Source organism: Oncorhynchus clarkii, chromosome 15, assembly GCF_045791955.1.
Source record: "Oncorhynchus clarkii lewisi isolate Uvic-CL-2024 chromosome 15, UVic_Ocla_1.0, whole genome shotgun sequence".
Lineage (NCBI taxonomy): Eukaryota > Metazoa > Chordata > Actinopteri > Salmoniformes > Salmonidae > Oncorhynchus > Oncorhynchus clarkii.
In genome coordinates this window covers 34,610,278-34,631,059 of record NC_092161.1, presented here as the reverse complement: position 1 = coordinate 34,631,059, position 20,782 = coordinate 34,610,278, and the positions used below count along the sequence as shown (strand labels likewise).

Below are 20,782 nucleotides of genomic sequence, written 5' to 3'. Positions count from 1 at the left end.
CTCGAGATAAAGTATGGTATCTGTGCTTGATCATATTTGTCATGCCATTTTCAGAGGATTCAGACAGTAAGTGCTGCAGACGCTGACGAGCCGATTGGTGGACACAGGTTCTTCTTTAGTCTGGCGCACGAGGCTTCTGTGAAAGCCAACTTCACCGTCAGAGACAATAAAGGTATGACCCTTCCTCCTGTAGAACAGCAGTTGACACACATTTAATTGTCTGTGTCTTTTATTTGGTGTATTCATAACATGCTGTATGTATTCCACAGCTGCCATGATCACAATATGTAAATCACACCTAGTCATATATATTTAAGCACACTCAAATATAATATTTAAGGCCGTACATTTGAGACAAGGTAAATTGAAAGAAAACAAGCCTCTTAAAAAACTGTGAAACGTTCCTCCACCTAACTTGTATAGTAGCTAACTCTAACACTTTTCTCTCCAACAGACAACACGGCAGGTATCCTGACCAGACGAAACAGCTACAGCCGGCTACAGAGGAGTAACTATCTGGTTCCCGTGGTGATCTCGGACAGCGACTTCCCCATGCAGAGCAGCACCAACACCCTGACGGTGCACGTTTGCACCTGCGACCGCGAGGGGAACATGCAGCTGTGTAACCAGGAAGCTCTGGTCCTTACCGCAGGCCTCAGCACTGGAGCCCTCATGGCCATCATCTTCTGTGTCCTCATACTGCTCAGTGAGTACTTTGCAATTCAGTTCAATTAAAAAAAGCTTTATTTTCCATTAATCTTTTTAAATTACACAGAAAATGTTATTTGGCATGTGGCTTACATAGAGCATATTTAAAGCGTCAATCACATCAACACACATAAATGATAAGTTTCACATCACACGTCCTATGTGGCAGCGCAAGCCTTTCTCAGCCCACCATAGTACATTAGTGAGCGTATCATATATCCACACCATCAATGGTTCCCAACAGACAAAAGCTATCCTTCAGAAAATAGGAGGAATCCAGGAAGGAAAAATATAAAAAGTTGCTCAGACTTTTTTTGTCTTGTTTCTGAAGTGATCATGATCAATCGAAGCACACTCCTCTCCTTTGCTCACCTCTCCTTTCCTCGCCTCTCCTCTCCCATCTCATACTCAACTTCTTCTCTCTCTTTCCCTCTCTTTTTGTTGTCTATAGTGATTGTGGTGCTGTTCGCTGCCCTGAGGAGGCAGCAGAGGAAGAAGGAGCCTCTGATCATCTCCAAAGAGGATGTGAGAGACAACGTTGTCAGCTACAACGATGAAGGGGGCGGAGAGGAGGACACCCAGGCCTTTGATATCGGCACGCTGCGCAACCCAGAGGCCACAGAGGAGAGCAAACAGCGCAGGGACATTAAGCCCGAGACCCTGCACCCTCCCATCCGTCGGACTGTGATCCTTCCCCCGGCCCACAGGGACAACGCGGACGTCAGGAACTTCATAAACCAAAGGCTTCAGGAAAACGACCAGGACCCCACCGCACCGCCCTACGACTCCCTGGCCACCTACGCCTACGAAGGGAGCGGCTCGGTTGCTGAGTCCCTTAGCTCCCTGGGCTCCATGACCATAGAGGGAGACCAGGACTATAACTACCTGAGCGAGTGGGGACCCAGGTTTAAGAAACTAGCTGACTTGTACGGGGGAGAGGACAGTGACAGCTGCAGGGATTCCTAATGAGAGAGAAGGGGCTCGTAAGAGGGGAGCTAAAGGAAAACATACAACAAACAAACAAACACTCGCACACTAGCGAAAGTGAACTTAACTCCTGGTACTTTCTGAAAGTGGCAAACAATAGAACAAAACAAAGAGGACACAAACAGACACGAGGCAGTGTCTTACCGTCGTTGATCACCGTTGATGTTTGACCTCTCTGGAGGACTAGGAGGAAGAAGATAAGCTATCCTGTCAGTATTTAGTGGTCTTTCTCTTTCTCTGCTAGGCAGCAGGGGACTCCTGACGAAAAGAGTTGTTGTACTTTACTCTGTACACCAGGCCCACGTACACAGTATCTCTATATACAAACAAACTTCTACTCTTTTCTTTTTCAAAAGCTTCCTGCAAAGGAGGGAGTAACAGCAAGTGGTTTTGTGGTGGACTTGATAGACAGACAACGCCTATTCATTTTTCAGTGTTTCTGGGACAAAAAAAAAGCTGCATTTTGTGAGTTCTATCGTAGCTTGTGTGTGCGTATCTGTAAATCGATACGATACATTGTACAGTTATGTTTTGTTTTCAGGCTTCTAGCTTCCCATCCACTCTCTTATAGCAATGACTCTGTATGTCACAATGCTCTTTTGAGATCACACAAGCCTTGCTGAGAGGCTGAATGTTTTATCTCTATGGGTACACTCAAACTGTCCGCCAGTCACCCACTATAGCATAATTGACTTGAATGGGGACAACCGCTCTACTCATTGTATTTCTATGGGTTGGACGTCAGAAAACAAACCTTTCTGACTGTCAATACCTGATCCACATCTTCTTATAGTTTTGCATATATTCTGTCTCACAAATGGCATACTATTCCATAGTGCATTACATTTGTCCTAAGGTACATAAGTCTCTGGTCAACAGTAGTGCACTATCGAGGGAATAGGGTGCCATTTGTGACAAACGCATACAGTCATGACCGAAATTATTGACACCCTTGATGAAGATGAGAAAAAGACTGAGCTGTATGCTAATGTATGCAATTTTTTATTATTATACTAATACAATTGCTCAGAGAAAGAGATTTTGTTTAACAAGTAATATATTGTTTTCTTCCCAAAAATAGTGGTCAAAATTATTGCTCAGTACTCTGGTACCCGCCACTTGTGAGGATAACAGCACTTAGCCTTTTGCTAAAATGTTTTATGAGATTGTAGTAGACATTGGGAGGGATCTTAGACCATTCCTCCGTACCGAATCTTTACATACAGATTTGTTTTTCATTATTGTTATAAAAAATAGTTATATGAGCAATTGTATTAGTTTAAAATAATATAATTGTCAAATGAATTTATCGTACAATATAGCTCAGTATTTTTTGACTCATATTTATCAAATGACGGTAAACATTTAAAAAATCAAGGACGCCAATCATTTTGATCATAAACTATATTCTGTATGGGGGTACCTGAAACACCTGGACCATGTATCTGAAGAACTAATGTCAATAATGTAAACCTTCACAATAATGCTTCACTTTTTTTTACCTTCTTTAAAAAGTGTTACTGTAATACCTGTCATAACATCCTTGTTGACCGGCTGAAGAAGTAGGTGAGAAACTCTGGCGAAACTCTGGCGTTGACCTCGACTGATTCAGGTCATTTATGTGGCAGACGTTTCCCGTGAGCATGGGTGGTTCAGTAATGTCCCCAGCAGCTATTCACTATTGTGTCCCTCAGGGGTCAAATCTGGGCCACATCCTTTTTTACCTGTCCCCTTGGTGACATCATCCACAATCATAACAATTCAGTGTCACTGCTAGGCGGATGACATAGCTTTATTTAACAATCAGACCCAGTGACCAAGCTAGCATAGCTACCCTTCACAAGTGTCTTGTTGACATAAAATGTTGGATGACTGAACATTTTCTCCAGCTCAATGACACAAAAATCAGAGGATATTTGATTTGGCCCCCCCATCCAGATTGTAAATAACCTTGGTCATTAGTCCACCAATGTAAAGCCTACGGCCAGTAACCTTGTCCTCTTTGACCTTGACCTCGAGCATGTAAAAACCGGTAGTCCTGTCCTGCTTTTATCACCTAAGAAAAATAGCTAAAGTCAAGTCTTATTTCAGTCACTGATCCGGAGAAAGTTATGCACGCTTTTTTATTCCTCATGCCTACATTAATGTAACTCTTTTGTGTGCATGTCTCCGTCAGGAAATCACTCCGTTTGTCTACAGTTAGTTCAAAGTGCTGCAGCTCTTCTTTTAAACATACACCAGGACATGTTACCACATCACACCTATTTTAGCTTCTCTACAAAGGCTACCCAGTCACTTTTGGAGTATATTTCAAAAATTGTATCAATCACATGTAAGGCTAGACTTGGTTTATCCCCATTCCATGTCGCAGATCTTTCATCTCCCTACGAGCCAGGATGCAGCCTGAGATCCTCTGGCAGGGGCACCGCTGACCATTCCAAAGTCTCGGTTGAAAACGAAAGAAGAGCAGGTTTTTTGCCATTAGGGCCCCTGGACTTTGGAATGGTCCGCCAGAGGATACCCGGCCTGCCGATTCAGTGCCTCTTTTTAAATCCCTGCTGAAGACACACTTTTATAAAGATACATTGAAATCATACATTAGAAGGTCATTTCATTTTGCTATCATTTGTCATTTTTCTTCCTGTCTCTGTCAGTACTTTTTATTTGATTGTTTTATGAAGTGAGGCACTTTTTACTTGTGTTAAAACGCACTATACAGATAAAGTAGTTATTATTATGATGTATTCCTATTGGAAGACTGTCTATAGACATGAAAGCATAGAGGGTTACAGTAGCAGTGTGTTGCTTAGTATAAACGAAACATGCAGTTCCCATTAAACATGAATTCCTTACTTGGTGTCTTACTCTGTATGCTGTTCTGTATTTTAAAACAGTTTCCTTTTCATTCAAATGTAAGTCATTGATTGGTGGTTGACTATATATTTGTGAAGTGCACACTGTCAAAAAGGGCATTCGCAGGCTTGACATATTGGGGCGATGTGGGGGGAAAACGCTGCCTATTATTAAGGGAAATATGATATTTCAGTTGTGAGGAAGAGGGTCGACATTGCCTTGGGATTGTCCTTGACATAAGAGGTAAAGGTCAATACAATATTAGGAGCATGAAATGGTCTGACACTTACATATGAAATGGTCATGAAATGGTCTGACACTTACGTATGAAATGGTCATGAAATGGTTTGCCGTCATAAAATGGTTTGACATATATGTAGTAAGAAAATATAGCAATTCAAATGAAGCAAAGCACCCCCAAATTGTCCACAAAAGACAAATTAAACAGTAGTAGCATTGCGATATTGCCCCCAAGCATTATTTCTCTATGATTTATGAACAAACAGCTTTGATATCGTTTAGCTGATAAGAGGAATGTATGAGGGAGCACTCAGAGGGCAGCGGTACATCAAGAGAAAAAAAGTATAGCGATGCATCCTAAAAGGCCCTTTATTCCCGATAGTCCACTAATTTTGCCCAGGGCCCTGTTCAAAAGTAGTGTGCAATATAGGGAGTAGGCTGCCATTTGGGATTTAGCCTAGCTAAAACAAGCAGTGGCCACTCTCTACTAAAGGCCAACCTGAGGACAGATTACATTTATCAGACATTTCAAACTAATAACACAACTGACGGTATTGCCACAATGACGATTATATTTTTCTCTCTGTCTGCAGCATTTACGATTCACACAAATCGGACTTGATAAAAAATCTTATAATTTGATGAAAATGGTGTGGTAGCTTAGACAGTACTCTAAGACAAGAACACACTTGTTAAAAATGTATACTGCTATAATATGCTCAACATTATAATAAGAAACTGTGTAAAGAAAATGTTTTTAAAAGACCATTGAGCACCCACTGTGTAAGTGACTGTTTGAGATTGTGGCAAATGTGGCTTTGATAAGCAGCATTTATTTGGGTTCCTAAACCCTTCACACTGAAAAACAACTGTTATTCTTCTACTGCCCTGAGGGTTTGACATCTAGTTTATGTCAGAAGGAGAAATGACAGCAGAAGACTGCATTATTGTTTTCCTTCTTTAAAGGGGCAATCTGGGATTGGTACATCCATTGTCTCTCTTTAATACAGGGTGTCAGCAGCATAATTTCACTATAAATACATGTTTGTGCATTAACACCATGCTCAGCTAAGGACACAAGAGTTAGCTGCCAGATATGGCTAGCCTACAGTAAATTCTGGTCCAGGGTGTTAGTGCGGCCTGCTAACACCGATGCTTCCATTCACACCCTGGACCAGAGCTAGCCTACAGTATACAGTACTGATGTCCTCCTCAACTGTAGACAGTTGGCTAGCCTTAAGGTTGCCTCTATATTATGTTGCTGACTATGTTATTGAGCAGTCTATTGCTATGTCCCAATTCTCTACCCTTCTCCTAAATGGTGCACTTACACACTACCCGTCATGGATTTACAAGAATAGGAATGTTAAATCCATGTGAGAAGGTAGCATCCTGTCTAGGGGCTGTACTTGTACACCAACCTGCCTCACGCTACAGAAAAAGGGGCTAGGCTCCTGCCCCATGGGCCGTTTTGGCTCAGATAAGGCTTACTTACTATGCGAGAAAGTATGCAAGTGCACACTTCAGGGGACGGATGGAGAATAGGGATGCAGACATTTTTTTCTATGTGGATTAATACTATGAGAGGTTATAGTATGTGAATTTGTTAAAAGGGGCCCGGTCATGACACGATGCCCATTAATTCATCTATCTGCTTTGTACAACATGATTTTCTACTGCATATTTACATGATCCAACAATTAAATTTCTTCAAAATCATGCATTCATCCTTACTGTTTCTATGCACAGACATCAGTGTTTCAGAATCAGATAAGCTTTGCTGTCCCAACAGAGGGAAATTTAACAGACATGGGAAGTGAGAAAGTTGGGGACTACTTGACAGCCAGACTGGCAAAAAACTCAAACTTACCATAACCACACCCTAGACACTGGCCAAATTTGTACCAATTTGGAAATAAAAAATCAGTCTGCACATTAGCCATATTCCATATTCCCTTAGTTTTTGCCTAGGATGACATCAGACTAGCTCGAAGGTACTGTAGCTTAAGTTCTTATGACGTACGTTGAAATTCAAGACAAAGTGGTTAATAGCACGGATCCTGTGGCTACTGAACTGACGCAATCATTAATTCCACACAATCTATAATTAAGATCTTTAAAATCTGGATATCGGATTTGGAGAGAGGGGGGAAAAACAATTTTTTCATTGTTAGAGGAAGAGGCAGCAGATGCGCGACAGATGGTGGCATTTTACATATTTAATGTAATTAAATCATATTAACACTTTCCCCTCCTCATAACGTGCATGTGATATGCCACTACTAGTTTTCCCATTAAGCAATGTGTCGTTGGACACTGATTATGAAGAGTATGGCTATCAAGAGGACAGATTTCATTATAATGAAAAATCTATATTTCAAATACGCTTATAAATATCAATTAGTATCAATATCACTTGCAGTAAAAATTGACATTTAAAACATAGCATTTCTGTTGATGCCGTTCATTATCATGAGCGACGACCAACAGTGCTGTAGATTTAGGTAAAAACTGACTGTACATAATCAACATGAAATTGATTAAGACCTACACATGAAAGCAGCTCAAAACAACCACAAACGCAACCAAGCACAATAAAAATGAGACGAGACAGAACAGGGTGGACTGTAGACTGTTGGTCTTTCTCAATTGTCTAGAAATTTGTCCTCTCCTCGCATTCTCTCCTTCATTGCACTGATCTGAAAGAACTGATCAGGTGAAAGCAAGTCTAATGATAAGCTGCCAACATATTGTTTACACCTGACAAATCTTCTCCAGTCAGATGCAGATGAAGGGAGTAGTCAGAGGAAAATGCATTTTTTGTTTGCAATTCAGTGTTTGTAAATTGTTCATCCCTCCACTTCCTGCTCCTTCCATGCGCTATTCAATATCATCCATCTCAATTGGTCAAAGAAGTCCTCTGTCCATCTCGATGGGTCAGAGAAAGGCTCTGTTACTTCCTACTTTCCTCTGCTTCGTCTCCCACCTTCTTCTGGCGCTCCCTCTCTCGTTTCATCTCTTTCAGCTCCTGTCTGTACTTCCGCTCGATGAATCGCTTCTGATGAGACATAATAAAAGAGAGACATAATAAAAGAGATGGACCAGGGAAAATATAAAAGACAGAGAGGAATAAAGAGAGAGAGAGACAAGGTCAGTCTATGACCGATAGAGGACAGTGATTACTATAGTGTTTAGCATGTGTTGACATTGTAATGTACACGTACTCCTACATGTTGTCATTTTAGTTATAATTCATGAAACACTGCAAACATTACCAGCACTGAATGGCCTTAGTACCTCATTATTTTCCTTCCTAATATTAGCAAAATAACATGGAATTCGACAGGCTTCATTTGATGTCATTGTGATGAGAATGGGATCTGATAAGCTAATTAGAACATAACATCTCCAAATGAGATCTGTAATAAAGAGAACAGAAAAGGATCACTGCGTCACTGCGTCTCAATTTAAAACTGTACCCATGGAGGGATGCCAGGTCTTCTGTGTCAAAGCATTTATGTCACAAATTTAGATCAAGTCGATTAGGATATCATGAAAGAACAACAGACAGTTTAGTTGTGTAGACCATGTTTGTTCTGTACTGTAGGTTATTCCGTTCACAGATCTCGCACTGGCTCCAAGATTTACAGTATCCTTTTGACTAACTGTCTATGTGTCAAGTTCAATCAATAAAAACCCTGATGAAGGCCACGGGCCGAAATGCGTTGGTTTTAAAAATATCAATAGCATTTTTATCAACTTCCACTGTCCTCCAGGCGTTGCTTAATTTCCTCTTCACTTAAAGCTCAATCAAAAACACTCTATTTAAAAGACAACTAATAGTATTTGACCCCAGGTCGAATCTTTGGTCACTCCACCATGTCATGTAGTCTACAGACAATAAAGCATTCGATATAAGACCGTCTGCTAAATGACTATAATGTCAAACGTATAGCCAAATGCCCCAACGTCTCTCTACAGCAATGGGAGGCTAACATCTAGTATAAGCAAACATATGCACTTCAACAAACAGCGAGGGATAGAGTGCAGAATGTGTTTTCAGAATGAGAATGTGTTTAGAGTTTTGCTGAAAAGTCTAAGTGAGATCTGCAAATTGTGTTTTACCATGTGAAATGGTTTAAGGTATTGACAACAGACTGCATAATTAGCTAAATGAGTCCAGGCAACTGAGAACTTTGTTCAGCCAATGGGTCTTAGTGTTTTAGCAATTGAGAATTTTAGCTAGATTTTGACTGGTTGCAGGTTCATATCAACAAAGAACACGAATTACAGTATCACAGAGACAAAGGACAAGTTTGTGAGATGCAGGGTACAGTACTGTAAAAATAGGAGTACAAGGAGGAGGAAGAACAAAAAACAAAATTGCAAAGAGCAAAGCAGAGTAGTAATTTCTGATCAATTTTGAGCTACTATGATAGAACATGTTTTCGTTCATCAAAAGACAATGACGGAAAAATATGAATATTTTTTTAGATTAAAAATGTACTTCTCCCTGAGAATTGTATGTTTTGAACAACATGTTTTGTATTGTTGTCACGACTTCCGCCGAAGCTGGCTCCCCTGCCTGTTCAGGCGGTGCTCGGCGGTCGTCGTCACCGTCCTACAAGCCGCTACCGATCCCTTTTTCATTTGTCTGTGGGTTTTGTCTTATTAGTTTCACCTGTGTGTATTTTGGTTTAATTAGCTTCTCTATATGTAGTAGTTTTACCCGCCCTTGTTTTGTGCGGGACTGTTTTTTGTTACTCTTTTGGTTGTGGTTTTCATGTTTGTATTCTCCGGACTGTTTGGTCCTGTGTTTGGGCTGGTCTGTTTTATGCGCCCTGCCCTGTATGTTGGCATGACCGTTTTTTGGCCGGAGAATAAATCAAGATTTACTGAACCCTGCTCTCTGCGCCTGATTCCAACCCACCACTCCTAGTAGGCTGTGACAATTGTTTACTGATTGCTTGAGAGTGTATATCATTTTGATCACTTTGTTTATGATTTGAGAGCAGTGTTTGATTTTGAACACAGGTAAAACTGTTTTGAGGCGAATGTTTCATTTTGCAAGACGAGTCAGAGGTTATTGAAATAATGCTTGAAGATGAGGTTTTGTGTTTAATGTTTTCAGGACATGGAGCAAGGTTTCAGAAATGGTGTTTTAGCAACTGAGAAAAACTGTAAGAGATGAGAATAACACATTTGCATTGTTTATCATGCCGTTACATAAAGAGTGTAAAAGGACAAGAGATTGAGACTCTTACTGTAAAATTCCTTCGGAATCGGTGTCCCTTCCATGGGACGGTTGAGCTAACGTAGGCTGAAGCAATTAGCATGAGGTTGTAAGTAACAAGAACATTTTGTTATCTAACTGCACTGTCCAATTTAGTAGTTATTACAGGGAAAGAATACCATGCTATTGTTTGAGGAAAGTGCACAATTTTGAACATGAAAAGTTAGTAATTGACAAATTAGGCACATTTGGGCAGTCTTGATACAACATTTTGAACATAAATGCAATGGTTCATTGGATCAGTCAAAAACTTTGCACATACCGTGCTTCCATCTAGTGGGCAAAATATAAATTGCACATGAACTGGAATAATACATTATGGCCGTACTCTTGCATTTCAAAGATGGTACAAAACAAATACAAAATAACAATTGTTTTTTATTTGTATTATCTTTTACCAGATCTTTTGTGTTATACTCTCCTACATTCCTTTCACATTTCCACAAACTTCAAAGTGTTTCCTTTCAAATGGTACCAAGAATATGCATATCCTTGCTCCCAGTCTGGCAGGAGAAGACAGAAAAGACAACAGGGTCTCTGTGTTGTGTTGAGGTATTGAATGAAGAGACATATTGAGAATTCTCTGCGGTCCAACGTTGTGTAGAAAATCACCTTTGAGGAGATGTGCTTTTGCATACTGATCACCTTAGTGTTAGGCGTTAGCCCATTTAGCTTGACTTGAGTCTTTTGTTTATCGACAGTCTGGTAATTACTTTCAAGGACAAGGTTGCGATTCTAAATTCCGTGTTTTTGGAGAGAGAGAGGAGAATGGTTTAAAGTTTGGGACCCTATCAACAATGAGACTTGTTGTGCACCACAGCGATGACAACTTGGAATGTAGCTAGCAACACTCGACTCCCTCAAGGGGTGCTGCGGAATACACACACAAACACAACACACAATGACTAAAGAACAGCATACCTATTGCCTATGGGAATCAAACACATTTTAAGCCCTACTAACGAATCAACACATCTAACCAACACTAACATTGCATCTACCCATGTACCTTCGTTGATGAGATAAGATTTCCCTATAGCCTACCTCCCTGTCTCATCAAGGGGCAAATACATAAACACACACAGAACCACTATATCAAGATCATCCATCCCTCCAGCCATCCTCCATACTGTTCTGTACTGTACTTGTTGTGTATTCACACAAGCCCTTATCCAGAGATTGAGGGTTAAGTGACAGTTGAGGAGAGAGGTTGTCGTCCCCTCCCTGCTCGCTGATAGCCAAATAGATAGAGAGGCTGCATCCCAAATTCCAATGGGGCACAGGTCAAAAGTAGTGCACTATGTAGAGACTAGGGTGTCATTTGTGAAACATTCAGAGACTATTTCTTGTCGTATCCAGGAGAAGAAGAAACTGTATTGTTTAGGAAACATGCAGCTGCAGGAGAGACAGAGGATCGAACGATGTGGTGGTGATAAAGAAAATAACGAGGGAGCGAAAGAGAGAGCGGAAGAAAGTGTGTAATAGCTGATTGAGAGCATAGAGAGAGAAAGAGATTAAGAGAAAAGCAAACTGGTTGCTCTAAAATGGATGAGCGATGCGTTGATAAATGGTCAACTCGTCTCCCCATGTATATTTCATCTTCTCTCACCTTTCAGGCCCAAGGTGTATGGGGCTGCTGGGACGCCTCTCTCCCTCCCATCTTGCCCGCCAACATGGCAGGCTCAGCTCTATCCATTTGCTCCTCCCCTCCACCTCCAGCTCTAGTTCAGGCCTTGGTTAACATTTAATTCTGCTTCGACAGATATTTTTACATTTGACATTTTAGTCATTTAGCAGACGCTCTTTTGCTGAGCGATTTACAGGAGCAATTCGGGTTAAGTGCCTTGCTCAAGGGCACATCGGCAGTTTCTTTCACCTAGTTGGCTCAGGATTTGAATTAACTTTTAGTTCCTGGCCCAATGTTCTTAACCGTTTAGGCTACCTGCCGCCCAGAGCCACCAGAGAATCTATAAAGTGAAGCATAATACTAACCTTTTGGCCACTTTCTCTTTAATGAGCCGTCAATGTGAGGACTTAGCATGGCTATTTTTCTCACTTCTCTACTCTCTACTACTGGCAGTTAACCCTCAACAACTGCTCCTCAGGCGGCAATGATGTAGATGTCGATTATTAATGCAGCCGCCCGCACCGCTCTGATTCAGAGTGGTGGGTTAAACGCGGAATACACATTTTGGTTAAATGCATTCAGTTGCGCAACTGGCTAGGTATCCACTTTCCCTTTTTCCCTTTGCAGCTATGTTGCCTGTCAGGTAGGAAGGGAGGGAGGGAAGGAAAGAGGGAGGTGGGCATGGCGGTGGTGCCTTCAAAACAAAAAGTTCAATTTCACTGAGTGGCTCGATACCCAAGAAGGCCTTAAATAAAACATGGAAATGATCCCAGACAGAAAGAAGGAAGCCCTTTGGACAGTCTGAGATATACTGTAGGTAGCTAGAGTAAGACACTAAGTGTAAGAGGAGAAAATGAGTGTGTGCCCCGAAGTTGGTAGAGTGGTTAAGGCCACACACCCTCAGCACATTATGCATTCGCCTAACTGCGTGGTTTCCAATTCCAGCCTCACTGGCCTTCACTCTATGTTCCCTTTAATTATCTGGGTACTAGCTCATTTCTGTCTATCCTTATCAATAAAACAATTAAAAAACAAAAATATGTATGGAAAAGAGTACCATTGATATTTTAAGTATAAATTGTGTACCGGTATTGCATTTTAAAAAGCTTGTTATTTTAAATGAGGTGCTCTTAATATAGATCATATGAATTCAATAAATCTGACTTGGTAAAGTGCAAAAATTCAGCATTTTGACATGTCCCTCCATGTACAATTTGTGGCTTCTAGGAAGATTTTAACCCACTTAACTCCAACATTTATCCACGTTTTTGCCATAATTGTAAAGCCCTAGTTATTTTGTGACTTTGACAAAGTTCTTTCTGAAGATTATTATTATTTAATGTGATTAGTGATTCATTTATGTCTGCTCTCATTTTATGGTCAACCCTGTTATGTGAACTGAACTCTATTTAATATACTGAATTTATTCCTTTTAAAAAAATCTACTATTTGTAGCCATTTTCTGGTGGGAGACTGAGCGGGTCAAGCATAACACGTCAAGCCTGTGAAGCTTGCATTCAATTGACACTTCCCCCTGTTACAAGGTGATTTATGGCTGACTTCAAATGAAATTGTCAACCCTGTTACGGTCAACCCTGTTACGGTCAACCCTGTTACGGTCAACCCTGTTACTTTATTTGGCACTTAAATAGACACTTTTTTTTATTCAACCTCTTGAGATGGGAAAACATGTTCTCTTTATGACACTATGTTAAAGGTGAAATTATTTACATTTTTTTACTAAGTTATACTTCTCAAACGACACCAAATTGGTGGAACGACCTATAGTTAAATGCATTCAATGCTCAATACAATAAAACTATCGATGATGAATCAAATGATGCACACAGTAGAGCCAGTTAGTGTTGGTATAGAAATAAAGGAATAAAGGCCCCCGGCAAACATCTGAGAGACAATGTGATCACACTATTGAAATCTCATCTAAGATACATTTCAATGGCATTTCAGATATATTTTATACTTACAAATGGCAAATAAATGAAACTTGAACACTCAAATGAAAGTTGGATCCTCAATACAGAAGAGTTAAGATTTATGACTACACTCCTTTTCTACCCTCATTATCTGTGGAATAATATGTCCTGTGATCCCTGGGTGTTACCGGGGTGTAAACAGACAGAACACAAGACAGTACACTCCCAACTACAGATCCCCCTTTAAATACAGATACACTGGCTTCGTCCCAAATAGCACCTTATTCCTATATAGTGGACTAATTTTGACCAGAGCCATATGCGGGCCATGGTCAAAGGTAGTGCAATTTGTCGGGAATAGTGTCCCATTTGGGATGCAGGAGTGTCCACTCCACCTCTACAGGTAAGTACCGAAAAGGAAACACCAACATAAAGTGTCTTAATAAGGGCATTGGGCTACCACGAACCTGCAGAATAGTTTCAATGCACCTTGGCAAAGATCCGGTCTGGAACTCTATTGGAGGGATGCGACACCATTCCTCCACCAGAAATGTCATCATTTTGTGTTTTGTTGATGGAACACACACACACACACACACACACACACACACACACACACACACACACACACACACACACACACACACACACACACACACACACACACACACACACACACACACACACACACACACACACACACCTTTGAGACTCCTCTTTCAAAGTCACTGAAATCTTTTCTCCTAGCCAGAGTAGCCAAAATAATGGACAACTGGGCCTTTTATACATGAGACTAAGCATGATGGGATGTTAATTGCTTAATTAACTCCACTGTGTGGAATCACCTGCTTTCAATATACTTTGTACCCCTCATTTACTCAGGTGTTTCCTTTATTTTGGTAGCTACCTGTACATTTCCCCCTTAATTAAAGGAACACTGTTTGATTTCATTGTACATCCATAATTGGGCCCCTAACACATAGATATGATTCATGCTAGTAGGGAGTAAGCGCTTTGGGAGACTTCAGTCATAACCTGGACAAACATTGGCTATGTTCAAAAGTCTTGAGAAGTTTTGAAATGTCCCACCTGTACTGTAGGGAGACGTCTCTCTCGCAGGAGGTAGCTAGCAGTATTAATAGAGGAAACAACTGTCCAACACAGTTTGTACTGAAGGAAGAGGAGGCTTGCAGGGGTTCAGTGCCATGCTGAAGGGCACATCAGCAAGCGATGGTATCAAGGATGATGCTAGCAAATCCTCCAGTTGTAGGCTCATTCCAGTTGTCGGCTCATTCCAGCTGTCGGCTCATCCGTCGGAGCTGCGTTTCAAACCGGCAACCCTCTGGTTGACCAGAGTTTAAAAAGACAAGTACCCAAGAGTAACAATGTCCACGGATACTCCTGAGTGAATCGTGAATAATGATGAGTGAGAAAGTTAGACGCACAAATATCATACCCCACCAAAAAATGTTAAACTCCCCTGCTATTATGGTGGTGTTAGCATGTCTTGGGGGTATATTTGTGCATCTAACTTTCTCACTCATCTCTATTCATAATTAATTCAGGACTATCCGTAATCATGGTAGCATCCACATGAATGTAGAGGTGTTTAGGAACATTCTATTCTCGTTTACAATAAAAGTGAATCCAAAATGACAATACATTATTTACCATTCATTTCTATTGGGCACAAAATAATATTAAACACAACCAAAACAAACAGCAAATGCATCCAATACGTTTGTAGAGTTACAAGCTTGAAGTAATCATTGCATACTAGGAATATGTGACCAAATACTACATTTTTGACTAATTTAATACGAAAGTGAATTTGTCCAAATACTTTTGGTCCCCTAAAATGTGGGAACTATGCACAAAAAGTGTTGTAGTTTCTAAACGGTTCACACGATCTGGATGAAAATACCCTCTAATTAAAGACTAGTCTGCACTTTAACCTCAGTCATTGTATCATCTCTAATCCAAAGTGCTGAAGTAAAGAGCAGAAAAACAACAAAATTGTTGCTGTCCAAATACTTTTGGAGCTCAGTGTACAGTATCTATAATTGGGTCCCCAACACAGAGAAATGACTGACCCTGGTAATGAGCAAATATTTCAGTCATAACCTGGACAAACTAGGGCTGTGTTCAAAAGTTGTTAAATGTCTCAGCCGTACGGTAGGGAGATGTCGGTGGGGCTCGCTCTCTCCCAGGAGGTAGCTAGCTTTATTAAGGTTAGGAAACAACAGGTCCAACACAGCCCTGGGCCGCATCCCCTATATAAAGGTAGTGCACTATATAATAGTGCAAAGGGTGCCATTTGGGATGCAGACCTGGACAGTTTGTACTGTCTGAAGGAGTGAGAGGAAGAGGCTTCGCAGGAGGAGAGATGATTTTAAATGAACTGACCTTTTCAGGATGCATTGCTAATCTAGCCACTTGAAAGTACAATTTATGAGGGAAATGTTAATTTACTAGCAATGAGCATCTATCAATCATTACGACAGGGGGATTACACAAGGGAGAGAGAATGGAGATAATTAAGGATGGGAGGAAGACTAAAAAAAGGAGAGAGAGAGGGGAAGAGAGATAGGGAGGGGGGAGGAAGAGGTAAAGGGAGGGAGAGATTATCTTCTCTACGCCTCAAATGGCAAGAGGGGGAGAGAGGTAGAGGGGGTTGTAAAAAACCACACCGTAAGACACTTATGTTCCATAAAAGCAAGGGTTTGAACGCCCAAACAGTATCAAACACAGGCCGCTAAGGGCCTCATTTACAGGCCAAACCAAATAAAAGCTTTGACCTTCTCAACTTCCTACAGGCCTGCTTCCTCCTTCCTCCAGCAAGGCTAACTCTACCCATCTACCCGGTAATTAGTTCCAGTGAAGACAGACAAATTGTACTGTTTGATTAATGTGTTGCTGGTCGGCGTGGACAACACTGGTTCAGTCCAAAACCACACTAACTCACCATACACACTACCCACCTCTCAATGTATACACACTAATGCATTAGCCATGCACATGCATACGCAGGTGCTCCGGAGGAGGAGGATAGATGATGATGATGATGATGATGATGATGGGGATAACTTTCAGATCAGGATCTGAGAGCATGTAATTGTGTTTTACCTGGCAGTGAATGACGAATGGTTATTAATGCTAAAACGTTTATAGATTTTCCTTAAGTGCTGTTTAATGACAAACGGCCAAAAACTAAAGCAGCGTGTGGCTAGAAGTGAGTCGCAAATGGCTACCCTCTGGTTGAACATAGGGCTCTAAATAGGCTGCATACCAAATTACACCCTATACCCTAAAGGGCGAGTCAACATGTCTTCAACTTCACAGCTTAAGGACCGGGGCCATGCTCAACACAAGAGTTCTTTCGTCTCACAGCCTCACACACAAACCAAGGCCTATTCTTATTATGTCCCTTTTTCTATTAGCGAAATACACGACACAAAGAAGAGACTTCAACATGGTCCTCCAAGGCTATTAGCATGGGAGAATGCTCTTAGCTGCAGTTAGCTTAGCATTCATGGACCACAATGCAGGCAGGTCAAGGTCACATGCTAGCTGTTCTCTGGACTAGCACTTCAAAACAGGCTAATTCTCCGTATCCACCAGACAACCGACAGCACAGTCCACCACTCTCCGGCAACCTTTTCTTTTAAATGTTTAAACAAAGTGAATTTCAAAAGACACCAAAGAAAGTTATACAGTTGAAGTCGGAAATTACATACACCTTAGCCAAATACATTTAAACTAAGTTTTTCACAGTTCCTGACATTTTATCCTAGTAAAAATTCCCTGTCTTAGGTCAGTTAGGATCACCACTTTATTTTAAGAATGTGACATGTCAGAATAATACTAGAGAGAATTATTTCTTTCAGATTTTATTTCTTTCATCACAATCCCAGTTGGTCAGACGTTTACATACACTCAATTATTATTTGGTAGCATTGCCTTTAAAATGTTTAACTTGGGTCAAACGTTTTCGGGTAGCCTTTCACAAGCTTCCCACAATAAGTTGGGTGAATGTTGGCCCATTCCTCCTGACAGAGCTGGTGTTACTGAATCAGGTTTGTAGGCCTCCTTGCTCACACATGCTTTTTCAGTTCTGCCCACAACATTTCTATAGGATTGAGGTCAGGGCTTGTGATGGCCACTCCAATACCTTGACTTTGTTGTCCTTAAGCCATTTTGCCACAACTTTGGAAGTATGCATTGTTCATTTGGAAGACCCAATTGCGAGACCAAGCATTAACTTCCTGACTGACGTCTTGAGATGTTGCCTCAATATATCCACATAACATTCCTTCCGTATAATGCCATATATTTTGTAAAGTGCACCAGTTCCTTCTGCATCAAAGTACCGCCACAACATGATGCTTCCACCCCCGTGCTTCACAGTTGGGATTTCTCCAAAAAGTAAGATCTTTGTCCCCCTGTGCAGTTTCAAACCGTAGTCTGGCTTTGTTATGGCGGTTTTGGAGCAGTGGCTTCTTCCTTCCTGGGTGGCCTTTCAGGTTATGTCGATATAGGACTCGTTTTACTGTGGATATAGATACTTTTGTACCTTTTTCCTCCAGCATCTTCACAAGGTCCTTTGCTGTTGTTTTGGGATTGATTTGCACTTTTCGCAACAAAGTACTTCATCTCTAGGACACAGAAAGCGTCTCGTTCCTGAGCGGTATGATGGCTGCGTGGTCCCATGGTGTTTATACTTGCGTAACCCTAACCAACTTGCTAAAACTTAAGTTTGTTAACAAGACATTTGTGGAGTGGTTCAAAAACGAGTTTTAATGACTCCAACCTAAGTGTATGTTAACTTGCGAATTCAACTGTAGGCTATTTTGTGAAGCTTTTAAACATGCAATGGTGGTTCCAACTTCTTCAATTGACTGGACAGACCACTGTACATCAAATCAAATCCAAATGTTATTGGTCACATACACATGGTTAGCAGATGTTAGTGCTAGTGTAGAGAAATGCTTGTGCTTCTAGTTCCGACAGTGCAGTAATATCTATCAAGTAATCAAATAATTCCCCAACAACTACCTAATACACACAAATCTAAAGGGGTGAATGAGAATATGCACATATAAATATATGGATGAGCGATGGCCGAGGGCACAGGCAAGGTGCAATAGATGATATACAATACAGTATATACATGTGATATTAGTAATGTAAGTTAAAGTGGCATTATTTAAAGTGGCATTGTTTAAAGTGACTAGTGATCCATTTATTAAAGTGTCCAGTGATTGGGTCTCAATGTAGGCAGCAGCCTCTCTGAGTTAGTGATTGCTGTTTAGCAGTCTGATGGCCTTGAGAGAGAAGCATTTTTTCAATCTCTCGGTCCCAGCTTTGATGCACCTGTACTGACCCTGCCTTCTGGATGATAGCGGTGTGAACAGGCAGTGGCTCGGGTGGTTGTTGTTCTTGATGATCTTTTTGGCCTTCCTGTGACATTGGGTGCTGTCGGTGTCATGGAGGGCAGGTAGTTTGCCCCTGGTGATATGTTGTGCAGACTACACACTCCCTAGAGAGCCTTGCGGTTGAGGGCGGTGCAGTTGCTGTTCCAGGCTGTGATACAGCCCGTCAGAATGCTCTTGGTTGTGCATCTGTAAAAGTTTGTCAGGGTTTTGGGTGACAAGCCAAATTTCTTCAGCCTCCTGAGGTTGAAGAGGCGCCTTCTTCACCACACCGTCTGTGTGGGTGGACCATTTCAGTTTGTCTGTGATATGTACGCCCAGGAACTTAAAACATTTCTACAGACAAAGCTAGGGCTTATTAAACATATAAGATGTAGTGGTGGTTACAAATGACTCTTCTTCAAACAACTTATATTTCTCGAGCGCGCGTCCATAGCAGCCTCCATCACCGCCTGTTGGATACTGGATTGAAAGGGAGAAAAATTCATAAATAAAATAGAGAGACAGACAGACAAGAAAAAAGGTCTTAAGCATATTCAAAACATCCTTTTCATATGCTGTAGTCTGAGAGCAGGCCAAAGACAGAGGATTATATAAAAAAGTTTCTTTCTCCAAAGCCCATTTTTCCTCCTAACAATCCCAGGTAGCTAGCACCATGCATACATCTTACAGAGGTAGCTAAGCCTTTGGGCCAGGCACTGTTTACCGTACCGCTCTCAGTATATATTATATTATGCATTATGTGATCATAGCCAAGAGGCAGGGGGGTAGTGGGGCTTAAAATTCCGTAAATATAAAAACAGTAAGCTGGGTAGAGATACTATGGAGGGGACAAAGTTATCACCAGCTTAGAGGCAGAGAGCTCTTTCAAGGGGGGCCAAGGAGAGGGATTTCCAATGCAGAGGGTTGAGAGATGTTTGATGCATTTCCGTTTCATTCCTCCTAAGCTGAGCCAAAGAGTTTTATCTCTTATGCTCTCCTCCACCCTGAAAGGGCCTTCCTACATGCAGCGATTCACACTTGCTTTACCCTAGGCTTCTTCACAAAAGCCCTCCCCACCCCTTACGCCCTTTTCCTGTGAAGAGACAGATCACAGGTAGAACCAAACCAAACCCCACTTAGCCCCGGAGAGAGGTTGCATCCCAAATGGCACCCTATTCCCTTTATAGTGCACTACTTTTGACCAGAGCCATACGACCACAGCCCTATTGGCCCTGGTCAAAGTAATGTACCATATAGGGAAAAAGGTGTCATTTGGGACGCAACCGGAGGGACTCACTGTGTGCCGTCTATCTTCACAGCTAGCCCTAGATATAGTCCAGGGTGTGAGTAAAGGAAGGCTTAGTGTCCGCAAGCCGCACTAATTCCATAGACCAGAGCTAAGCTATCTCCAGAGAGAGACGCACTCTGTGCGGTCTCTCAGTCTTCGTCACAGGGCACTTCGCCTCTTCAAAGTGATGTTGTTTCTATAATACTATTTATGTCAATTCAATAATGAATCGATTAATTTTCATGCTGCATAATGTTGCTACCAATAGAACAGCCACTGAAAGCTTAATTGCTATAATAAACACTATCAATAAAAAATGGCCATTATTTCTAGAGCCCATTAGACATGCATTGAGCAGAGCGGAGCACACTAAGGAATGCGTCCCAAATGCCAACTTATTCCCATTATAGTGCATAACCTTTGACCAGGGCTCCATGG

The 20,782-nt window shown here is 41.4% G+C and overlaps 1 protein-coding gene and 1 pseudogene across 1 annotated transcript in view; one reads left to right on the top strand and one right to left on the bottom strand.

The window, feature by feature from the left end:
- Window positions 1–5,406, top strand: part of LOC139367230 (cadherin-6-like) — a 43,247-nt gene extending 37,841 nt beyond the window's left edge. The window contains exons 9-11 of the mRNA XM_071105452.1: window positions 55–172; window positions 455–706; window positions 1,160–5,406. Of these exons, the coding sequence (XP_070961553.1) occupies window positions 55–172; window positions 455–706; window positions 1,160–1,674 (885 nt within the window). The 3' untranslated portion in view covers window positions 1,675–5,406. The remainder of the gene's footprint in view (window positions 1–54; window positions 173–454; window positions 707–1,159) is intronic.
- A 2,335-nt stretch (window positions 5,407–7,741) lies between these two features.
- LOC139366842 (ribonuclease 3-like) overlaps window positions 7,742–20,782 on the bottom strand; it is a 160,735-nt pseudogene continuing 147,694 nt past the window's right edge.